General features: G+C 36.9%; 3 protein-coding genes across 3 annotated transcripts; all 3 read left to right on the top strand.

Moving 5' to 3' along the window:
- The first annotated feature begins 3,768 nt into the window (after nt 1-3,768).
- asph (aspartate beta-hydroxylase) lies at nt 3,769-18,514 on the top strand. Its single transcript, XM_055202113.2, has 10 exons — nt 3,769-3,924; nt 4,645-4,800; nt 4,992-5,036; nt 6,999-7,067; nt 11,761-11,832; nt 12,723-12,785; nt 12,920-13,699; nt 15,708-15,752; nt 15,834-15,875; nt 15,984-18,514. Exons 1-10 carry the CDS (start codon nt 3,879-3,881, stop codon nt 15,989-15,991), a joined length of 1,326 nt encoding a protein of 441 aa, XP_055058088.2. The 5' UTR covers nt 3,769-3,878; the 3' UTR covers nt 15,992-18,514.
- On the top strand, nt 9,997-11,473 carry LOC129442207 (uncharacterized). Its single transcript, XM_055202118.2, has one exon. The coding sequence runs from the start codon at nt 10,637-10,639 to the stop codon at nt 11,003-11,005; it is 369 nt and encodes a 122-aa protein (XP_055058093.2). The 5' UTR covers nt 9,997-10,636; the 3' UTR covers nt 11,006-11,473.
- Nucleotides 18,515-18,740: 226 nt separating the features above from the next.
- Nucleotides 18,741-24,541, top strand: impa1 (inositol monophosphatase 1). Its single transcript, XM_055202116.2, has 9 exons — nt 18,741-19,094; nt 21,677-21,767; nt 21,869-22,002; nt 23,113-23,217; nt 23,351-23,396; nt 23,553-23,661; nt 23,738-23,846; nt 23,960-24,111; nt 24,259-24,541. Exons 2-9 carry the CDS (start codon nt 21,708-21,710, stop codon nt 24,384-24,386), a joined length of 843 nt encoding a protein of 280 aa, XP_055058091.2. The 5' UTR covers nt 18,741-19,094; nt 21,677-21,707; the 3' UTR covers nt 24,387-24,541.
- The last annotated feature ends 341 nt before the right edge of the window (nt 24,542-24,882 follow it).

Raw genomic sequence — 24,882 nt, 5'->3', positions numbered from 1 at the left:
AAAGTTGTAAGAGTAGTTCAACATGCATTAAAGTTTCAGGCTCTCGTGAGCTTTTAGGATGAGGTGGACAAAAGCGGAAAGGGGGTGGGGCGCACCATATAGAACTGAGTCAGAACATTTAGTAACTGTTACTAAGAAACAAATTAAGATCAAACTAAATATTTTAGCTCCTCAAAATATAAAGTGTTATTAATATTAAAGTTGAATTAGCCAAACGAGTTGAATAAAATACCATATATTACCTTTAAAATAATAACATGCGTACCTCTTTGATTGTAATTTTGCGAATTGCTAAGTTACTTGCATACAATATATATTGTCATGCATCACTCAAAACCATTATTCCGTTAAAAACCACCTTATGTTTGATGTTGTGAAAAACAGGCATAGATTAATCTCGCGATAAGTGCAATCTTCCATCTTGCCACGTTCCAGTGCTGGCTGAAAACGAGAAGAACGAGGCAGTCCTGCCTCGCAGGTATCCACACGATTGAATAAGTCATAGGCTCTGTTTGACGATTGGATAACATTTTAATTTGCCCCGCCCTCCGCGCCTTTGAAATTATAACACTGGTCGAACGTTAAGCCACTCAAAAAAGGGGGCGGGTTGCTATGGACTTCAGCGTATGAAAGCATAGGGGTTTGATTTTGCAGTGAGTCGTAGGAGAACCGAGACAGGAATTGCACTCAATTCATTTTCTACAGAGCACGAAAATCCCGAGAAATAGCAATTGCAATGGGTCCGAAGAAAAATGTGAAGCCACAAGTCAAAAAAGGTTAGTACATTTAGATTTTTTTACTCAAAATACGAACATGATCAGCCTTCTGCAGAAGGCCTTAAAGTAAATGTAGCTGCAAGCTTGATTTTGTTGATCTAATTCAAACGGTTCAAATTGCATTTGGATTATATAAACCACACTCAAATTAGTATAATACAAACAGGCGAGTCATAATAAAAAGCATATCCCTAGTGGGTTTTGTGCTCTTAAAACTGTATTATAAAAACTACATTAGGTGCGTTAACCACATTCGTCGCCACATTATGAACGAGTCACTAGTTTTGCGACACAATCACGTCTCTTTACTTAAAAATCAAAACTCTACTACACGACCCTAACAAGGCCTAGCGTACGCAATTGTTTTGGTAATTCAGACAGTAACTAATTCTTGACCTATATTTTTTAATGTTTGCTTATGCTGAGTCAAGAGTTGCTCCGCGAGAAGAACTCTTAAATGCTCACGTGTCAATATTGGTAGAGCGTGGGAGGGGTTACACGTGGCCTCTAGGGTCCCACACAGGAATTTTAGATCCCGTCCCCCTGTCTGCAGGGCCCAAACTTTGGTTATTCAAATGTAATAGTCGGACTTTGTGACTTGACTATTAGATATTTGTCTCCATCTTTGTTATGCAAGCACACTCACTGAACTAGTAGATAACAATAGTTCAACAGTTAGATTCTTGATGACAATCTTAAAAAATAGTGTTATCGTATCTGACATAACAGGGCTCCAGACTGCTACCAAATGGTCGCATTTTGCCACCAAAAATTAAGAGTGTGCCACTGAATTTTACATCCAGTCGCACATGTGCGACCAGTAAATTTGACCTTTTTTTGATGTGACCTGGAATTTGAAAACAGCACATTATATTTTCTGCATCTATCATTAAAGTGTTTATTAGTAATACAGTAGTAGAAATGTGAATATTTGCGTAGCATGTTGATTTACGGTGTGTGCCCCTAAATTTTCTGGTTGCGCCCCTAAAATTTTCAGTTGGGGGTCACTGTGCTCCTAGTGAAAAAAGTTGGTGTGGAGCCCTGCATAACACTATTTTAGATTGATCTTTCACTGAGCATTTACAATACATTTGGGAACTGTTTGTAGTAAACTCAGTTGTCCATTGAGTAACGTTAGTGTAACTATATCTATTGTTTCTTTTTTATTAAATGTTGAAATTACTTATTTCAGGGATTTCCTACAGCTGCACAAAATAACTGTCAGAACGGAAAAGAGATGGTAAAGAAATGATGGTCTGTCGTGGTGTGTTTCAAATAACCTTGCATGATTTTACAAAGGTTTTTAATCCAATGCATTCATATACGTGTGTGAAACATGCACATTGTAAATGCAGTTTGATATGGATGCCAACCATTTCTATACAACACTTTATAGTGTACAAAATGCAAAATCTGAATAATCCAGTCTGCTGTGGATTGTTGTCAAAGTTTGCACAAAAGGCATGTTTAAAATAATTTGGAAAAGCCAGTTTTAGATAACACTCCATGGTTCACAGTGATATAATCTATTGTAATAGAAAGTCTTGACACTTTATTCTGCATTGTCATGCTTAATTGTTAGGTGTAATGCTGCGTTCACACCAGCCGCGGTAGAGGTGGCAAAAACGTGCTATTCGCGAGTAGTTAGACGCTTGAACATTTGAGTTTACTTGCTACATTTGCGTGTGAAAGCCGCGTGTGAAATTCTAGTCATTCGAGACATTCACGCGTGTACTGCAGCTCAGGATGCCTAATTGTGTCTTTGCATTGACTTCACATTTAAATCAGTCACGCTTGTCACCTCTACCGCGTCTGGTGTGAACCCTGCATAAGCCCGGAGTATAGTTTTATGTGTACGCGCACAGTTGAGCGCACAGCCTTGCAAAGTGTAGTTTAATTGACCGTTGACGAAAATTGCGCGAACCCTCACGTATGCGTAAAAATGGGACTATGCTTCGACCTATATTAGGGATTGGGTTGGGGTTACTCTTATATAAGGTTACACACATACTGGGGTCTGATCATGTGACCAGACAGAAACTGATCAGTTAGGATGTGATGCAATCGCATTTCGGTGCGTTTCGGTATGAATGTTTCAACTTTCAATTAAAAAATTTCTCCTAAATGGGTCATTGTCTACTGGGAACAGCATAGACATTGCAACTTCTACAAAGGCTCTTCATGAGCTACAAAAGGTGTTTGATGCAATTTTACAATAGGTTGTAACGGGGGAGGGAAAGATGTTGATTAGGACACAATGGCAGCTGTTTGACTACCTGTGGATTTAGAGACGAGTCGAGCATGTGTGACTTAAGGGGTGTGTCATGTCAAACACTGTAAAAATGGCATTTAAATTATAGCAATTCTGTTTCGTGTAGACGCAATGGATATAAAAGATTTGTTTTATTTTCATTGAGGGTAATTGTGCTTTCTCTTGTTTGTTTAATGCAATTGTAGGTTTAAAGAAACCTGAATGTTGAACTAGTCCTGTAGCTCAATTGCTGGAGCATTGCATTAGCAGCGTGAAAGGTCATGCGTTTGATTCCCAGGGATGTGTAGCTTGTTGCTTTGGATAAAAGCATCAGCCAAATGTATAAATGTAATGTGCATCTCTAAATTTGTTTTAGAAAAATCCAAACTCAAGCCAGTGATACCATGTTTATTGTTTCAACAAGATATTAGGAGCACTGACCTTGCATGGGGAATAAATAGCTTTGTATAGGGAGAGCCACTAAAGTTTGCCAAAATGGAATTGATGCTTCGCTTAAAAGTTTGCATGTAGTCATAAACACAGTTTAGCATTACCAGCTCGAATGTATACTCTTAATTTGTTAGGTGTAGTAATTTGTTGCCCAATAAGCATTTTCAGTTGTCATGTAGGGCTTAAAACAAATGGGATGGAGTGAGAACTACCCTTGTCCTTTTATATGAGTGCTTGAGATTGTCTGGCTTTCAAGCGGACCGATCTAAAAATAATTCATTTGCTGGTCGCGTTCCATATCAAGTTCCGGCTCAATTCACTGGGAACAAAAGCAGGAGCGCTGCAGTTGTAGAGGGGTTTGGGGTAAAAGACGCTTACTTTTCCCCACATTATCTGATGGGATGGGGGATCCACAGGCAGAGGTCATGGAGGTGAATGAAGAATCTGGTTAGTATTTGTGTGCTTTGGTATAACCTTCATGATGAGGGATAACAATTAAACTTGGTATTTGTTAGAAATCCTTAACATTTTAAATGACATGCTTGTTTTTTGTTTTTTGGGGGATTAAATAATACATTTTTTAAGGCTTTATTTGTATTTTGTGTATAAGAGCATCTAAAATTATTTTGTTATTTTTTTTGTTTGTTGGCAGAAGCATTGTTTTATTGTTTACTTGAGAATCATTCGATTTAGTTCAGGTTTCTTGTGACCAACGTGACATTAAAATGTCTTGACTCTTGAAGAAACTACCGTTTGTATATCTGTAACTGCTAACTGTAATGTTTGCACTAGTTTTATGCGTGTGTACATGAGCTGGTTTGTGTGGTTTGACCTACACTAGAGATCGTAGCGGACAAAACACCTGTTCATTCTTCCCACCAGAGCTCTAAATGCAGATGTATTTATACCAGGGGCTCCAAGGGGCGCGTCAGCACCCTCAGAATAACTGCACTCGTTTAGCCTTGCTGTTTTGTATATTTGCTGGATTTAGTTGAATATTCCTATGCACACACTGATACAAAAAGACTAATCCTACTTTTAAGGCATGGGTTTATTTTGCGCATGTATGTGTTTAAAGGGTTTTGTATTGTTGCATTAAACTTGTGTTAATAATCATTGTTTGTTTTGCTGATTTTCTCTCGTATAACCTACTTTGACTTTGTACAGATGCCAAGCCGCAGCATGCAAATAGGAATGGAAAGAAAGCAGAGGGTGCAGGAGGATCCTCCTTCTTTACCTGGTTCGTGGTTCTGGCTCTCCTGGGCGTCTGGACCTCTGTAGCTGTGGTGTACTTTGACCTTGTTGACTATCAAGGTGTAGTCGGTAAGTTCGTAGTCTGTAGATTGTACTTTCTTTTGATTTTACAATTATATGCAATTCTTTAATATTATTCCTTTTAATAACAATAAATATAACTATAAGAAAAATAATTGTTCTTATTACTAAAATTCTGATTGCATGAATAACTGGCTTAATTCTTGTTGCACTAATAACTGGCTTCATTTTGCATGCAGCCAAAGCAAAGGACTTGCACTATAATCTTTCAGAGGTATTACAAGGTATGAAATCTAAAGCATTGATTATAGGATCATCTTTCATTGACAGAACTTATTCTTCTCAATTGTTAAGCAGTGAAGTTGAAATTAAATTTCATTTGTAGTGCTGTTCCTGTAATGTCAATACCATATTTATCACCTTATGTACATGTATTAACCCAGTGGTTCTCAACTCCAGTCCTCGGACCCCCCCTCCCAGAACATTTTTAGATATATAAAACACCTGATTTAGGGCCTGTTTACACGAGAACGCTCGAGGGTGAAAACGTAAAAATATTTTATCAAATGTGCCTTTCATTTCGTTTACACGACGACGGCGTTTTGGGGGCTTAAAAACGCAAAAAAGTGAAACCACCCTTCAGAGTGGAAATCTTAATAACAATCTACCGTCGCGTTCTCGTCTAAAAAACGCAAAAGTCTGCTCATGGTGGCTCTCGTCGCGTACGCGTTTACGTCACAGGCATGTGCCAGTTCAGGAAAATAACAACAAACATGTCTGATTATTTTCATATGTCGGACCTTCAAGTTGTCATAGCAGCTCTGATAAATATACAAGAGTCTTTCCAGCAGTTGTACGAAATATTCACAGCTAGTATTACTGATGAGAGAAGGACCCAATTCGTCGGAGGCCAATCAGACGGCTTTGGACGAGACCTGGGAGAACCAGGAAGAAGGTTGTAAGCAGGCACACGGACTTGGTGTTGTTGTGTGTCAGCGCTTCACATTGCCACCTAGCCACCTGGAGTGCATACTACATCGGATATCACACACTTTTGTGTCACCATATGCACGCAGATTTCCCCCTCAAAATGCTCGTATAAATGCGAAATGAAAAGTGATAACGCAACACCACATTTGCGGTTTCTTTTCTGATCGTATCCTCAGTTCATCAGCTTGTTAGTGTGTTAATTAAGGAAATGTTTCAAACATTCTGTCAGGAGCCTGATGAGTGGATTCAGGTGTTTCATATAAGGAGACATCTAAAATGTTCTGGTATTGGGTGGGCGAGGACTGGATTTAACCACTGTATTAACCAATTAAAGTTATATTGCATAAACATATGAAAGAATCTGTACAGACATGTAAATTAAAGTAACAGAAAGATAATCCCAGTTCAGACCCCCAACGACTTTTTCGATGTATGTCGTTCGCTTCTTCAATAAGGTTGTCTGGTGGCATTCCTAATTCTGCTTGTCCAAAACAAATGAGGTGTTTTGTCCAAAACAAATAAGATCATGCCACTGCTGGTCGCTGGCAGTCTGAACGGGCTTGTGATTTTCAAACTTTGATGTAAGGGCAACTGATGAGACTTTAAAAACTTTTAGGTCTGGTTTCCTGGACAGAGATTAGCTTAAACCAGGACTAGGCTTTAATGATGAAATATAACTAGTTTGAACAAACATGGTTTATTAAAAACATTATGTTTGTGCATTTTGAGGCAAAACGAAGGGCACTGATGTATTTTAAGATATGTCAGTGCAAGTTGTTTTCAGTTTGGACGGCTTTTACATTTATTTTAGTCTAGGACTAGTCTAATCCCTGTCTGGGAAACCAGCCCATTAATGTCAATATTTTGTTTGCTAAAATTTCTAAGAATTTGTTTAGGAAGACTGCAAAAATCTGAAATTTTGTTTATTGAAAAGTAATATTGCAAACTTTGCATTAAAAATTGATTTGATGCAAAATAATGCGAACTATGTGTTATCCAGTATCAAGTGAAGGTACACTGTCAGAATAAATGACCAAAAATGGTCTCAAGCTGTCAATGGAGAGTATCCTTTAAAAAGGTCCTTATATGTACCTTTCATCTATACATTTGGTACTAATATGAACTCTTTAGGTGTACTTTTTGAAAAGCCCAAATGACAGCTGAGGACCTTTTTTTTATTTCTGACAGTTTGATAGTAGTTTTGGACACAATAACTCTATAATATGGACTAAATCAGATGTAAATTACTTCACTAGGTAAACTTGTATCCTATGATGCTGATGGTGATGGAGACTTTGATGTGGAAGACGCTAAAGTTCTACTAGGCAAGTGCACCGATTTCAATTACTTTATTGGCAGGTTTATTCGTTTTGCATGATTGACTTTTGGTTCACTTTTGTGCAATAAGACAGATGCACGTGCATGATCCTTCAACATGCTGTTGTGATCATTGTTTTGTTCAAATGCATGAGTTTGTGAACTAGACCAATTTGACAGTATCAAATATAAAAACGCTGCGACAAGATGTTTGTTACAAGGCGAGGAAATAAAATATATATCCATCTAAAGTCGCATCATTGGTACGTACCATGCATGTCTATTTTTCCTTGGCATGTTCAGTACCTCAGCTTTTTCAGACTTTCTTTTTCCCTTTTTATAGCTCTGGATCCTTATCTACTAAACCTTGCAAACCACTTCACCCTTTCCTGCTCTCCCACTGTTCTTTCTTTCCCTCTCTTTCTCTTTATCCCTATTTTCCCATCTGCGTAGGGCTGACCAAAGATGGCAGCAAAGAAAACACAGAATCTCTTGAGGAAGTGCTCGATTTGTTAGCAGAAGAGGGCACTGATTGGTTTCAAGGTTTCTTCACCTTCCTGTATGAAGTTATGAGTCCATTTGAAACACTAGATGATGAAGAAACCGAGGCAGCAACGGAGGATGTTGCTGGCGCGTCACAGACTGAAGGGGTTCAGGGCCAAAAGACATGCGTTATTTTAGGCCTTCAAAATCAATAGTTGTGTTTTCTACTGCGAGCAGAAGCACTTTATTAGAGGAGGACTTGCTCCCTAGACGACTTGAGTTTGGTTGCAAACACTTGAAGAATTGTTTTGTGGGGAAGATCACCAACCGTTTCGAGAACTCCTCAATGATGTCCTTTATACTTTTTGTAAATATTGAACTTGTGCAGATAATGCTTTGTTGCAAATGTTTTGCAACAGTTATATACTATTTAACTTTTCTATGACTACAGTGATGTAAGTTTTGCCAGTTTAACATACCATCTCTGCTGCATGCCTCAGTTATATCATAATAATGTAGTAAATATCTATTTCATCTTTCAATATGCAAGTTATGCTTGCAGTATAGCACTAACCATTCAATTTGTTTAGAGTCTTACTTTTTGTGGGTTGTAAATAGTTTATATCTAACAATTTTATTGCATCCTCAGGAATTTAGTGGATACCTTTTTGTCATGTTTGTTATTTTGAGTCATTGTTGGTACTGCTGAATAGAAGCAGTTTACCTTTATCAGCTGTCTTAGTTTTTTGTTCACATGGAAGTTGCTTTGTCTTTTAAAGATGTAGAAAATATTGATAAACATTATGAATGTTCCTGCAGTTAACAAAAGTCACAAGAGATTTAAAATACAAATATAACTTATAGATAACACGTGGGTTGGCCTAACTAAGGAACTTTATCAGTTTTTCTATGCAAGAGCTTGTTCAATGGCCTAGTCGGGGGAATCTTCTCCTGAACCCCAGAGCTCTGTAACCGTCAACAATTGGATCCTAGCTGCCACAAAACAATCTTGAGATGGTGTGCCTACCGAATGTAACATAGTGTTAATATACTAAAAGTTTACGTGGTGGTATAAGAGAGGACTATAAGTCTCAATATATGTAAATGTCATATGCTCCTTGCACACTTTTTCCTACATACACCTCAGGAAAAAAATAGGAAAATGGTTGTGCTTCAGAAAACGTTTGATATGAAAATGATGGGTGCTTTTGCTTAAAGGTGCAGTGTGTAAATTTTAGCGGCATCTAGTGGTGAGGTTGCGAATTGCAACCAACGGCTTAGTCCACGGCTCATCATCCCTCGCTTTTGAAGCACATAGAGAAGCTACAGTAGCCGCCACTGGACAAACATGTCATCGTCAGTTACAACTTAATAAATAAGGGGACCCTCGGTGTATGTAGATAAAAAGGTCTCGTTTTAAGGTGATAAACACATAATGGTTCATCATGAAAGGTCTTTATACACCCCTGATAATATAGTTTTGTATATTATTTTGCATTTCTGTCAAAAGATCCTTCTGAAAATTACACACTGCACCTTTAACTGTCACTTCACAATTTTTTTGCTTATAGATTGGTACAGAATCCTCTTTTTAATACATAAATGTTTTAGAGTCAGAAAATGACTAGTCACCATTTTGCAAGTTGAGACAATGAAACTGAAGTTTTATTTATACCCGTTATGACGTATATCCGAGTGAAACTGCTTCTGAAATGAGAATAAAGGTAGGGTGGGACTTGAATTCGTCCATTGAGAATTGATTGGGTCATGTTGTGATCTTTTCCTGGGCCCCACCCTCGAGTCATTCCTTGTGACTGAAATAAAAAGAGATCGTTTCGAGGAGGGGAGGAGATTTTGATTAAAGATTGTAAGGGCATATTCATTTTTTTTAAATGATAAGCTCACAGATGAGTAATTTTTAAAAACATTCAACATTATTTCAAAAAATAATCTAGTTTTTAATTTCAATTTCCTTGAGACTTTAAGCTTGATGGATATTGGATGGTGGACTACATTACATTTTTTTTCTCAATAAACTGATACATCCCAGTCATTTTAACAATTATTACTTTACTGGGGAAATTCTGATTGTTTTTCATATTAGTTTTGCTTTTATTAATAATAAATGTAATTTGACTTTTAAGCTGTTTTATACGATGGCCTGTTCTCAAATGTTTAACAAACTAAGATTAAGGTGTGCAACAACAATATTTCTGTGAATGCATTACGGATGTTCTGCTTTGAAAGAAACTCAACCATCTAAACTGGATTTATGCTTTGCGGAGCATTAATAATTTGTTTTAAACAATGAAATCAAGTTAGACAAAGTTGGATTAACGTGTCAGTATTCTCTTTAAACATTCTTTTGACACGTATGATGGCAAAGGCAGGGCATGCAAGACATAACTTGTTTTGAGTAGCAAATATTGACTTATTCTGTCTCATCCACACTAGATGAAACGAAAGATGTTTCCAGGAAAAAAGGTATATTGCACATCTTGTGTAAGTGCATGGAGTAGACTGGGCTTTATAGTGTGTTTTAGTCATTTAACATGGTTTTTTTTTAAATTTACTGGATCCATTTGTATTTGCATGATAGAGCCGACACAGAATATTTCAAGCTATTTTACAGCTTAACCGAGATGCGTTTAACATCAATTTGCAGTTTCTACCTAAAAACCTGGGTGTGTTTACAAAACAAAGAACTACAAGCTCATGCAGTTACTTACTTGAATATATATCCTTTGTCTAAGTTGTTTGCAGATAATATTAGGAAACGTTAAACACTTCATCAGTATACAGTTTAATCCAAATACATAACCTCCCTGCATAACTATATCACAAAATGCTAATGGGATGCTCTGTATTTTCATCCTGTTACTCACCAAACCTAAACCATTACAACTAATTGTTGCCTTGTGGCTTGACGTGAGCGACGTGTTGGAAATTTAGCTTCAATGATTACACCACCAAACAAAGTTCTCACTCCCCAGAGCTTTCCAGCGCCAAAGATGTTGGGTTGAAGCTAAGAGAAGCTCTGAAACAACAGCTCACCATCATCCACGAGAGAGTGGAGGCCAGGAAGATAGCTAAAATGGCACTGGCAGAAGTTAGGAGCATCCTAGCCAAAGAGGAGGAAGAGAGGACCTTGAGCCGAATAAGGGAGGAGTCGGAAGCCAAGGCCTGGGAGAGGGCCGAGGCGCGGCTTAAAGAGGAAGGAGAGAGAATAGAGAAGGAAGATGTGGAAAAGGCCATGGAAAGGATTAGGAAAGAGAAAGAAGAAAGGGAGAAAAGGGTAGAAGGAGAAGCAATAAAGGCCAAGAAAGTGGAAAAAGAGGAGGTGGAGAAGCCAGAAATGGAGAAGAAATCTCACAATAAGCCTGTTGATGTGGAAAATAAAAAGGTTGAGAAAGATGGAAAGTTCAAAGAACCCAAGAAGGTTGCAATTAAAAGGAAACTGTAATACATGAGTAAATGTTTTTGTATTATTCAAAATTGTCAGTTCTTTTCCTTTTGTGTAAACGTGTGTTCTTCAGAGAACCACCCCTTAGACCTTTTCACAAGGAGAGACCGCATAAGTTTAAGAGCGCTCAAGTGACATGCAGCAAATTTCTTTATGGCACATTTGATTGGCAAGAGCCAAAACAAGGTGCTGATCATTATGTGGAATGTCTTTTAATTGTTTCTTTATTAGACGGTATTTGCTCTTAATAAATACTAGCTTTAGTATGAAGATTTTACCCTCACAGATCATTTTCTCTGATGCTGTTCATGTATTAAAAATAGGTAGTGTTACTTTACTATCAAGGAGAATCTTCATGTGTTGTCAATAAACTATTTGAGTCTATATTTTGGTTTTCACTGCTTTTATTGTATTTCGTTTCTGTGCCATAAGAACGACAACAATAAAACCAAACATTGTTTGCCTTTCTATCGTGATTGATTAACTTTCACAAGAATGCTTATCTTTCCTCTAAATCTATAAACTGTTTTATAAATACTCACCATTTTTCTTCTTTTCCCTTTTGACCTCTTTAAGAGTTTAAACACACACCTTGTGTATGGAAAATGTCTCAAAAGTAAACCAAAAGTTAACATTTTGGAAATGTATTAGAGTTTATTGTTTGCATTGGATTTGCTTCAAAGAGCCACATGCTTTTTATATGATTGTATATTACACATGCTTCATGTATGCACATTCACATGTAAAACCCTCAGGACTGACAGATAAGCCCACCCTCAAGACCAGTGAATCAGTTGAGGATAAACCTGCTGAACATTTGAAAGAAGGTAATGTAGAATTACATACAGGATCTTTATATTCTTTACACCATGGGTGACCAACCCTGTTCTAGAGATCTACCCTCCTGCATACACACCTGACTCAAATTTTTAGGTAGCCCTGAAATGCTGTTTGCCAGGTTCTGGTGTGTTTGTTTGGGGTTGGGGCTGAACTCTGCAAGACAGTTTATCTTAAGGAACAGGGTTGGTCACCACTACTTTACACCGTGTTTACCTAAAACAGGTTTTAATTTTGTAGTTCAGTAATTGGGAAGTTTAAATAGGCAAATTTTTACCCTGTTTGTATTCATTAATTTTGTGTCAACGAACCAAAACATAAATGATAATAAAATATGAACAAATGTACAAACATATGTACAGCTACAATATATATTAAAATGAGCATTATTACATTTGTTTGGTAAAGGTATAATAAAATGGACATATTTTACAGATCAGTGTTTTTAATACTGTGTCCATAAAGATGTGGTGTGTAGAATTTGATATGTAGTTAGCTAAGCTAAGAGCACTGCGAACACAAGTATTTTTGTACCTATAACATAGCAATGATAAGCCAGTCTTGCCACATAGCACTGAAATTGTTGTGCAATCCTGACATAATACTATCTGTATTGACCTGCAATATGCAACATGCATGAATGAGTAATCTTGTCGGTATATCAGTCTGTCTTAAGCATTTGCACAAGCATCTCTTACCAGATTAAAAGCTCTTAATTCTAATCAACCGATGCTGTTTACCTTCAAGCAAAGATTAGTTTAATAGTCAAGTAATGCCTGACAAAGACAAAAATATCCAAGTGTTAAAAGGCTGATCTTTAGGTCAAAAATTCTAAAATTATTTTTGTTTTTAAATGCTTATGTTTTTGGATCTGCTCCAGAGCCTATTGTGGAGGAAGAGATTCAAGCCACTAAAGTTGAGAAAATTGTTCAGCCGCCACCAGGTAAACTTGTGAAGGCATTTGAAGTCACAATTATTTTCTCCATAGACTACTTACTATGAAGTGGTTTCATTTTCACAAACCTGTTTTTGGCCCCAGAGTAATTGTCCATGTTGCGGCTATTTTTATCTTTGCAGAACCAGAGACTGAGGAGGAAGAGCCATTTGCTCAGGAGGAAGAGCCTGTGGATGTGGAGGAGGAGGAGCCTGTGGATGTAGAAGAGGAGGAGCCTGTGGATGTAGAGGAAGAGCCTGTCGCTCTGGAGGAGGAGAATGTCCTTGGAGAAGATGAAGATGCTGAGGAGGAGCATGAAGTTCCTGAGGAAGAACCAGAAGTTTTAGAAGAAGAGCCAGAGGTTGAGGAAACAGTTTTAGAGAATATTGAGGAGGTAGCAGAAGAGCCTAAAGCATTTGAGGAATCTCTATCATTTGAGGAGGTTATTGAGGAGGCTGCACCAGTGCAAGAAGCAGTGGAGGAAGCTGCACCAGTGGAGGAAGCTGCACCAGTGGAAGAAGCTGCACCAGTGGAAGAAGCTGCTCTAGTGGAAGAAGCAGTGAGGGAGGCTGCACCAGTGGAAGAAGCATTTGAGGAGGTTATACCAGTGGAAGTAGAGGTGGAGGAGGGTACAGCAGTGGAGGTAGAGGTGGAAGTAGAGGTGGAAGAGGACACACCAGTGGAAGTAGTAGTAGAAGTGCCAGAAGATGATGAACCGGTAGAGGAAGAAGCAGATGACGAAGAACCAGTAGAAGATGCAGCACCAGTTAGTGAAACACCGGAAGAGACAACTGAGGAGTCTATCCCTTTTGAAGAAACATTACCAGAAGAAGAAATAGAAGAAACGGGTCAGGAGGAAGAGGAAGCAGATGACTCCACAATAGAGGAAGCAGAGCTTGAGGCAGAGAATTTTGAAGAAGAGGGTAAGGTTTTTTAAATAAATTGTGAACATAAAAAAGTAGTGGTTAACCGATATGAGTTTTAAAGACTGATATGTGGCTGATTGGCCAATATAGGGAAAATAAAGCTTAAAGGATTAGTCAATTTTCTTAAAAACAAAACAAACCCCCCCCCCCAGATAATTTACTCACCATCATGTCATCCAAAACATTGATGTCTTTCTTTGTTCAGTCGAGAAGAAATTATGTTTTTTGAGGAAAACATTCCAGGATTTTCTAATTTTAATGGACCCCAACACTTAACAGTTAATGTTTAAAATGGCAATTTTAAACGATCTCAAACGAGGCATAGGGGTCTTATCCAGCAAAGCGATTGTCATTTTTTGCAAGAAAAATAAAAAATATGTACTTTTAAGCCACAACTTCTCGTCTTGCACTAGCCGTGTGATGCCCCAGCGCGACCTCACGTAATACGTCATCACGTCAATAGGTCACGGCTGACGTATTGAAACTACGCCCCAGTGAGGAGCGTTCTGACGTTGTTGTTTGAGGAATGATACTAATTAATGTCTTTGTGTTAGTTTATTGTTTAAAATGGTCCGCAAATGTGCACTTCATAAATGTAACACGTGACCTTTCGACGTCATTACGCAATTACATGAGGTCGCGCTGGCTCGTGACCCACCCGGAGGAAGACGAGAAGTTGTGGTTTAAAAAGTGTATATTTGTTATTTTTCTTGTCAAAAATGACAATCGTTTCGCCAGATAAGGCCCTTATGCCTCGTTTGAAACTGCAATTTGAAACTGCATTAAAAGTATTGGGGTCCATTAAACTCCATTAAAATGAGAAGATCTTGGAATGTTTTCCTCAAGAACATGGTTTCTTCTCTACTGAACAAAGAAAGACGTCGACATTTTGGATGACATGGTGGTGAGAAAATTATCTGGATTTTTTTTAAGAAAATGGAATAATCCTTTTAATGTAATTGCAGTAAATAAGAGACATACAGAAAACTGGGGAAGCTTTACATTTATTGTGCATTGTGTGATTAGCATCAAAACAGCCAGACTTTGCCAATGCCGATAATTTAAAAACCACACAGCGATATATCGGTCAACCACTATACAAAAGGGAAAATATTTTCTGCAGACAAACATGCAGCTGCAGGAAGATCCAAAAAATCTTTGCATCAAGTGAAATTGGATGAAATATGGATCTTATCAATGCTAGTTAATCTCCTTTAGTACACAATAAAAAACAACCAAGGACCTCACAAGGTGGGGACCTTATGGTGCATTTCCATTGGATAGTATGGTTCGGTACAATACCACGCGGTAGAGTCTTCACGGGTCCACTTAGATCAGAAAACTGAGGTCCGACACGAGGGGGTTCGGGTATAAAAGTTTCAAATGTACGTCGCACAAGGGTCGGTCAAAATATTTTCGGGTCTTGGGTAATTTAAAATAAATGTGTTTTTGCTGAACGGACCAGAGAAGACCTGAACTATCTTGCGTGTGTGCATCAAGTCCGTTTCCAACCCCCACTCGCCAAGAGCGCTAGCGACATGTGGCTGGCGGTAGGTTAATTTTTGTTGAGCCAGACCTGTCAATCAATTTTGAATGCACACTGTAGTGGTTACCAGGGTTTCTTTCTGTCTGACTGGTTCATGCGGGCTGCTGACTGGGTCCAGTTTTGTTAAAAAAAGCACATCTGGGTCAGGTCAGACTCTGGTCTAATTTAGTCAGGTTTTTCTTGGCTGGGGTCTTTGTTTAAAAAAAAATGCACCTCGCGTTTGGGTAAAAAGTGATTTGGGTCATTTCAAGTCGGGTACATTTCTTTGGACCCTAGAAGACCTCTACCACGCAGCTGGGCTCAGCTTGTTTTACTTTGGCTCAGTTTGCTTTTCAATTGGTGTTAAGTGCCGCTTCTGAGTGGGTGAGATGGACTTTTCATTAAGGTTGTGCCACCTCTACTGCCGTTTTTACGTTATAAAATTGTATTGATTGTGAAATGTGCTTTGTTTTGTAACAGAGGATGCATATGTCGATGAAGAACAGTATGAGGAGGACTATGCAGGTGAGTAATGGAGATCACTTTCAGCAGAAATCACTTTAAAAACCTGTATTTATTGACATACCTGATTTAACTCATTTACAGATGAAACTACCCAGACAGAAGACCAACCTGAGGAGCCCACAGGTAACCAGTTTTGACATTTCTTAAAGGTTTTTTGTAAATACAAAGCTAAAGCTTGCTTTATATTTAACATTAGTTGATTTAATATTCATCATCAATTGTCTCTTACAGAAACATAAAGTATGGAAGATGCAGAGAGGATCAGCGCCATGTGAAATTCCACTGACACTGTGCAGCTGCCAGTTCTCACCCTGGAGTTAGAAAAACAGAGCTTGCTTGTTTTCATTTTGTTGGAGTTTTGTGTTTGTTTGGAAGCTCAATCCTGTTTGTTTATTGAGAATGTGGTCTTTGTGTACTTTTCTTAAAGGGATAGTTCACCCAAAATGAATTTTACTCACACTCATGTTGTTCTAAACCTGTATGAGTATTTTGATGAACACAAAAGAAGATGTTTTGATGGATGATGGTAAGCACACAGTTGATGGTACCCATTAAATTCCATCGTATTTGTTTTTCCTATTATGGAAGTTAATGTTTACAATCAGTCAGTGTGCTTGCCATGATTTGTCGGGGTGTCTTCTTTTGTGTTCATCAGAAAAAAATCATGCAGGTTTGGAACAACATAAGGATGTAAAAATTATGACACATTTAATTTTTGGGTGAACTATCCCTTTAATGTTTTGTTATATTTTGTTTTGTTTTTAATTCCCCCTCTTCCCTCACAGATCCCTTTTTTGTAGTTACAAATCAGTTTGTCTGTCCCCTAACATAGGTGTGAAGTAGCCATTTTTTGATCATACATAATAGTCGGGTTGTAGTTACCTATCCTTTGTGTACAAACACCTTCATGTTGCTTTGTAGCTCAGAGATCTTCACATTTTATTCAGAATTTAATTTATCGGAGTGTTTCTATTTCTGTTTAATTTGTTGTTTTGCTTTAATGTGAAGGTACTATGCAAAGCTGCACTGATCTTGCGCTATGACTTCATCTATATGTTTTGTACTACCGATATGTATTGAGTCTACATTTCCAATGTTGCATATCTAGGACAAGTTTATGCTGGCAGGTTAACCAAGATAATTGTTGTATGGAGCGACTGGACGTGCATGTGCGTGTTTGTATGTTTGTTTGAAAGTGCATGTGCATAATTCTATGCGAAACAATCGTTTGAGCCATTTTTCTCATATATATGGTTTTTCCGTTTTTAGTTTACTGTCAGGACGTATGTACCTCTATGTGACTGCTTTGAAAAGAGCTTAAAAAAGCAGAACGTGTCTTTATATTTTCAAAAGTCAAAAATTCACAAGCATTTTTAAATTTAGAAAAGGTTCACGCATCATCCAGTTATTTTTTGTGGGTTGTATTCTATTGTGTGAAGTTTTGACTGTAATTCTGCTCTTTGAGCTAACACTACAGCTAATGTGGGCCAAGACAGCATACAGTCCCTACATTAGGTTGTCTTGGACAAATGGCACTGCCTTATATTTGGACAAGACATTTTTTTCAGGCAGACACTCCAGCTGCTATGCAGCTTCTGTCTAATAATTTTGGGCAGTAAATCAGAGTAATCAAACAGTGTTGTTTAATAGTAATGTCATCATATTTCATGACTGGTGAGGATTGTCCACAGAAATTGTGCTTCAAATATGGAGCTGCCTATTCTATGAAATACTTTATTTTTATAGTAGGGTAAACTTTTTCCTTGTGGTTCATCATCAGGCAATATACAATAATAATTTGTTCATTATTTTGTCAGTGTCACTGTATTTCATTGCATTTATGCAGCAAATTCTGGAGACACATCTGTTAAAAAAGGAAAAGGTATTGCTAGTAAGCGTATCTTTGCATTGTATATCTTTAAAGTGGCAAACTTAGTTTGTATTTTTGAATACTGTCATCATTGTTTCCATTGTTGTAATTACAATACAATGTAGCTGTCATCCTTAAATTTTTATATTAGTTTGAAGGAATCTCATGTTTGGCTCTTGAATTGTTTCACTGTGGATTTATTTTTCTTTATGGTATTGTTATATGTACACTGTGGTTTTACGGGGCCTGCCAGAATAAATTGTTTAGTGATAGGCTTTAGGAAATACTGCAAGTTTCTTACAATCAATGGTTTTGCTATGGCTGCAAAATAGTTTTTAGGGTTTTTCTTTTTACAACACTATAGAGGGGTTTGACCCTTAACACTTTTGAAGTCAATGTGAATTTTTAAAGTGGTATTAATATTGCATAATACAGATTTTTTTCTTTTTTAGAATTTTTAAGGATTTCATTTTTTTAGGATTTGACACTTTATTGTCAAATTGAATTTTACAAAAGTGTTAACTTCTAAAAGCCATACGTAAAAGGTTGGATTTAGCAACCTTGATATGGGCCATACTTTAATGGACAGACGCCTCACAACCAGCAACGGATCCATTTGTAATGGGCTATATTTCAATGGACAGACACCTCACAACCAGCAATAAACCAATTTGTAAAGATGTCACTTTTATTCTTGTCCATTTACACAGACGTTTACTCAAGACTTTATATTTGGAGGTTTACATGAAATCCTGCTGTATAGGCTAACTGGTATTAAGTAAGTTATAAGTTATTGAGGCAATTTTAGGGAGTTGTGGGTAATTCTTTCACAAATCTGTAAAGTGTAAATGTTTTGAGTGCTGCAATAAAGGTTGGGACATTGATAAAGCCACCTAGATTTTTTTCTGTTAATTTTGATACACTCCTTGACATGTGCAATTATAACGCTGTTATCAATTTTATTCACTTTACTGTCAGTGTTGTGCTCTTCAGTGCATGTACAGGTCAGCTGTTAGCTGAGTAGGCACGGAGCTTTTATTTTGACATAAGTTAGTTGTTTCGCAATTTTTGCTAGCCTCGTCTTATTTTCTGTCTGCTTTAATTTAATGAATGGATAACACATTCCCATACGTTTAAAATAGATTGTATACAATAGTGCTAAAAGATTTATACCATACAGTCTTAATCATCGACGGTCTCTTAATATATAAATCAAAGCAATACTGCGCATGCGCATCAGTATATTTATTAAAAGAACTGCTAACAGAACAGAGGAACGCGTGCTATTTCATCAACAGTATAGAAAAGTCGCCTACATATTTTAGTGTACTGAATGCTTTGGTAGTTATTTGTGAATAACCCAATGCCTATGAGCTTTTTAATCAAGTTTCGTCCTCGTCGAGAACCCGGAAACACAACACAGAAGGACAGCAGCAGTAACTGACAGCTCGTGTTTATTTCGCCTGTCACTGGTAAGACTTTTGTTGTTTTTTCTTTGTAGTTTTACCGGGTTTGAAATGTTTTGGTTATATTTCTGTATAAATGTAGATATAAATAAAAGATATAAAAATATATTTTATATGCTCATTAGGATTTTGTTTGCACCGACGCTTATGATTGACACATGCCACCGTACCTGGTTCAGTAATGCTAGAGATGAAAAAGTACAACTGTAAAGTGTCTTCTTGGATAAAGAAAAGCTTAGTACACTATGTGTGAATTTTATAAAATGTTACATTTGAATTACAGAAAATTACTTCCTGAAAGGCCATGATTGGTTTATTAAATATGTTACATGCATAGGTTCACAGGTATCATTTTTTAAGTGTTTTATACAAAGCAATTCTTGATAGTCAAATGTATTTCCTGTTCTGTTTGTTGTAATACCAACAATTATGATACACGCCCAATGTTGCTGGAAGTTGGTCTAAAACAAAAGCCTATTTTTCATTCCAAGGATACAGTGGTTACCACCATAGTTAGGAAAAATACAATAGTTAATAAAGTGTAACTAATCTATTAAGTATGTATTACCATTTGATGAAGATCCCATATCATATTTGTATTATGTATGTTTTTTTGCAGGAGTCATAATTCCTATAACTATAGTATTTAGGTGAAAACACTGCGTATGATGTTAAGCCACTGTAAAAAAAATTGCACTAAAAGCTCGTAATCATAGAGGAACCAGTTTTAGTGCTATATAGCAGCTACAAAGCACCTATGAAGAACCATCCGGGGGGTGATATAGCACCACTATAGCACAGTATGGGTCTACACAGGTGCCACATAGGTGCTATATGGCACTTAAAATGGTTCCCCTATGATTACGGGACAGTGAGCCACTTAAAAGTGGGCTATTTAGCACCATTTGTTTTTAAAGTGAAGGATTCTGTAAAGAAAGTCATAGACCTAATTGTAATGCTATTTATAGCAAGGGCGCTATATAAGGAATTTGCTCAGGGATTCAGGGATTAAGAGACTGCAGCAATGAAGCAATGCAGATGTCAACCTTACCATCAAAGATAAAGTTTTTATCAATGATTTCAACCGTACTGATATCTCAAATGTCAATATTTGGTGCCTTAAATACCAAGTTTAAAATAATCTGATTATTTCCAATAGTTAGTACAGCTTTCAGAATTGTCACATCCATAATGGAGAAATGTCACATCCATAATAATAACACATCCTATTTAATGCACACATAAAAATTACATTTATTTTATTTGGTATTAAAGGTGCAGTGTGTAATTTTTAAAAGGATCTCTTGACATAAATGCAAAATATTATACAAAACTATATGATCAGGGGTGTATAAAGACCTTTCATAATGCACCATTATGTTTTTATTACCTTAGAATGAGATATTTTTATCTACATACACAGCGCGCGCGTCTCACCAAACGGACGAGGCGTTAATAGTTGACGTGCTCTCTGTTGCACTATTTTTTGAACCACCAGGGGGCGACGCGAGCAATAAAGTCAAAAACAAAGAAGAGGATAGAAGAAGTCGTCCGCTGGAACAACCCTGGTGCTTTTATTTTGAAGTTGAAGTTTGATTCAATACAAATATAAGCCAAACATTCTGAATCATGTAAATGAATTCGTGTTTTAAACTACAAAGTTTCCGTACATTACTTCCAGATTGTCAGATAAATATACATTGTTTTGCTTGGATTGATCAAAGAGATACGTCACAGGCTTGCCTGCTCGGACAGAATCGCCTCGAGTTCGGTCATTTTCGGTTGTGGAGCCGCGCGCAATGTTACAAAAAATGCTGTGCACACCTCCACGCGAAACGGCGTTGACGTCATTTTTGCAGCGCGCACCAACGCGCCTGTGCGGACGCGGCGAGTATAAACATAACTATACATGGAAGTCGCCATTTTTGTGCCACCATGTTTCTACAGAAGCCCTTAACGGACAAACTTTTTTTACTAAATTGTCTCAGACGATGACATTTTTGTCCGGTGGCGGGCGGCTAACGTAGCTTCTCTATGTGTTTCAAAAGCAAGGGGTGAGCAGTGAACTGAGCCGTTAGTTGCAATGCGCAACCTCACCACTAGATGTCGCAAAAATGTACACACTGATCCTTTAACAGAATTCATACAAATTATGTCTCACAAAAACTTGTGGCCTTACTTGTCACATCCATACCACGTTTATTATCCTTATCTAAAATAGAAAACATGAGTATATGCTGTACTAATATTTTTCTGATGTCTGGACTCAATATATGGATGGTTCAATATATTGTTAATAAAAACATTTTCTGAGAATTTCTATTTTAATATTTGTCTTTAGATTATAGAAAATATCACATCCATAATGGTGGAATTGCTCCTCCTTAAATAAATGGTATATTGTTACAGACATTTAAGCCTTTCCATGCAGACACTACAACACAATGGTCAGCTTAGTATGGTTTAAGGCACACAAACAATTGATTCATGAATTACATTACAGAAACATGAAATTATGTTATAATATGTTATAATCATAATTGTGACTATAATCTGAAACTGATGAGATTAAATCAATTTTATTTCAGATCTGAAAGTAGGTCACTACATAAAGTCAAAATGCCTGATTGGCAGGATGCCATGGACCATGCCGTGACCTTGGCCAGAAAAGCAGGAGAGGTGAAAATGACTGTTTTTCTAAAACTTGAGTAATATTCAATACATAAAGAATGTATGTGTCATTGTTTCTAAAACACCCCTTGTGTCTCTGTTGCCCTCAGATTGTGAGGGATGCTGTGCAGAACGACCTGAAGATCATGTGTAAAAGCTCCTCTGTTGATCTGGTCACTAAAACAGACCAGAATGTGGAGCAGCTCATTATAACATCAGTAAAGGAGAAGTTTCCTACGCATAGGTATTGAGTTCTTTATGTTAACACGGGGTTAAAAGACATCTAAATCTTTTGAAACTAGGTCTGTTAATTTAATGCGTTAATAAGATTTCTATTCACCGTACAGTATATAATGTATACAGTAAAGACTATGGAGTATATCCTTAATCAATGTTTGTAGCTGAAAAACACAGACCAACCTGAAAAACATAAAACTCACTGTTTATTTTAGTAATGGAAATCTCCTTTACATGACAATATTTATGGGTGATTCTCACGAAATCCAGATTTAGAAGGTGTCCAGCATCAGATTTTTTAAAAAAGCCCTTAAAGCCATTTTTTGCACACATAAGATTAAGGTCTGAACTTACTATAAGCATTATTTTTAGAGGATTTAAAACATATTTCCTATAGAATTATTTACATTTTTTAGATTATCATGATCAAAAATCATCATTACCGCAACATGATATTACATTAAATATATGCATTTACAAACGTATGTTTCGGTAATGAGAACTAAAAAGTTGTCTAGGTACTATGACAAACAAAATTTAAACTTATCTGTAGAGAAAAAATAAGAACTGCTTACCTGGTAGCCATCTTGAGTGTCTCAGTCAATTATGGCCCTTCCAACAATTTTTTTTTTTGAAAATGTTAGTTCATTGAGGGCTTAAACAATGATTGAAAATTGTTGCGGAGGATAAGAATCTTTCTTGGACACATTTATATTTCTTCTTATTTTCTCTACATTTACCAATGATTACCAAATCCCACATGTTTCTTTACTGTAGATGTTTATAGTATAACATGCACTGAAGCTTTTTATTTTTTAGATTTTTTATTTATAAATATTTCCATGTCAAAGAACCCAAATCCAGTCATGGACACGTGAAATCATGTGCAAAATAGTACATAAAGAGATGTTTGTAACTGTATGCTTATTATTTTGATACTTTTACTTTGCATTTCTTTTTTTATCAAAATGTTTCATGACACCTCATAAGTCTATTTTTGACAGAATCACCCTTATGTGTGATTAAATGTGATTCATTTGAATAATTGTTTTAATTATATTAAAAATTGGGGCGCTTCCCACAGTTAAGAGAAAAAACAGGCTTTTATTTCTTTCAGTTTCATTGGAGAGGAGTCTGTGGCTGCTGGAGAGCCTTGTGTTTTGACTGACAGCCCAACATGGATTATTGACCCTGTGGATGGCACCACCAACTTTGTACATGGGTAATGTATTCATTCACTGATTGAGACATGATATAAAGCATATAACCTTTTCATTTCTGATTTTCACACCTTAAAACTGATACCTTTAGCATGATGTGAAGTATACAAAATTTGTGTGCTTTCCTTTGTCCAGATATCCATTTGTTGCTATATCCATTGGTTTCGCTGTCAACAAATCAGTAAGCATCATTTGATTTCAGTTGCGCTCTCATTCAGTTTAAGAATAACAAAGTGACAGCACTGATAATAGATGTTGTTGCCACACATCAAATATTTCATGAAGGTTTAAAATTCATTGAAAAAAGCAGCTGTCATATGAAGTTTTCCTCTTGCAGTTAGAGTTTGGTGTGGTGTATAGCTGTGTAGAAGACAAGATGTACACTGCTCGAAAAGGGAAGGGTGCTTTTTGTAATGGACAGCCCCTACAGGTGTCAGACCAAAAAGGTGAGACAAAGTCGATCTGGTTGCATTTTGTGTCCATTTGTCGATATATTCTAATTGTTTCTGAATCATTTCATAGAGATCAACCAGTCAATCATCGCTACAGAATTCGGCTCTAATAGAGATCCTCATGTCGTCGACAAGATTTTTTCTAGCATGAGGAAGATCTTGTGTCTGCCAGTCCACGGGTGTGTTATACTCCTTTTAAACACATAATTTTGTAATGATCAACTCTGATGAATAGCTCTTGGATTTATATTATTTGGATAATATGAATTGAATATATATATTTTTTGATAAGAATCCGTGGTGTAGGATCCGCTGCCATCAACATGTGTCTGGTGGCCACTGGTTCTGTGGAGGCTTATTATGAGATTGGGATCCACTGTTGGGATATGGCAGCTGCGGCTGTTATAGTGTCTGAGGCAGGAGGAGTTCTCAGGGATGTCGAAGGTGAGGAGAACATTTACTAAAACATAAGTGTTTGTTATTTCAATTTTTTTATGTTTGTAAACATTTTAGATTTATTTTGCTCGTAGGCGTGACTATTATTGTTGTGTTTTAAAATGGTTTGATGGGGCTTGTTTTAAATGTCCTCAGGTGGACCAATGGATCTGATGTCTAGAAGAGTTGTTGCAGCTAATAATGAAATAATCGCAGAGAGAATCATCAAAGAGATTGAAGCATTTTCTGCTGTTAGGGATGATGTACCTGTAAATCCTATATAATAAACATCTTTATACTGTTTGTACATTCCGTATGCATTCGCTGGTATGTTTTGTATCTTATCATAAACTATCACCGTTTTACAATTTTGAGTTAAATCTATTAAAATATAATGCAATAGTGTATTATAAAGTTTTTCCTGTGTTTGCCTACTAAATGCTGTCGTCTTGTTTTCTTTAAAAAATTGTATGGGGAAGTTTCCCGAACAGGGTTTAGATTAATCTAGGACTAGGCCTTAGTTATATTAGGACATTGAAGTAGTTTTTACAAACATACCTTACAAAAACAATATTGGTGTGTGTATCTTAAGACAAAACGGTGGCACTGACATATGTTAAAGAGCTTCATCCTCGCAGCCTGTACGTTAACTTTTGTTAGCATTGCATTTTGACCGAATCTTTCAAACATTGTAAGGAGCGTCACATTTCCAGCTGAAGTCAGAGGTGTTCAGGCCAATTACAACATATACTGTAGATTAGCTGGCCAATCAGTGACACA

This window comes from Misgurnus anguillicaudatus, chromosome 2 (assembly GCF_027580225.2).
Source record: "Misgurnus anguillicaudatus chromosome 2, ASM2758022v2, whole genome shotgun sequence".
Classification (NCBI taxonomy): domain Eukaryota; kingdom Metazoa; phylum Chordata; class Actinopteri; order Cypriniformes; family Cobitidae; genus Misgurnus; species Misgurnus anguillicaudatus.
This window is presented reverse-complemented; position numbering and strand designations above follow the sequence as displayed.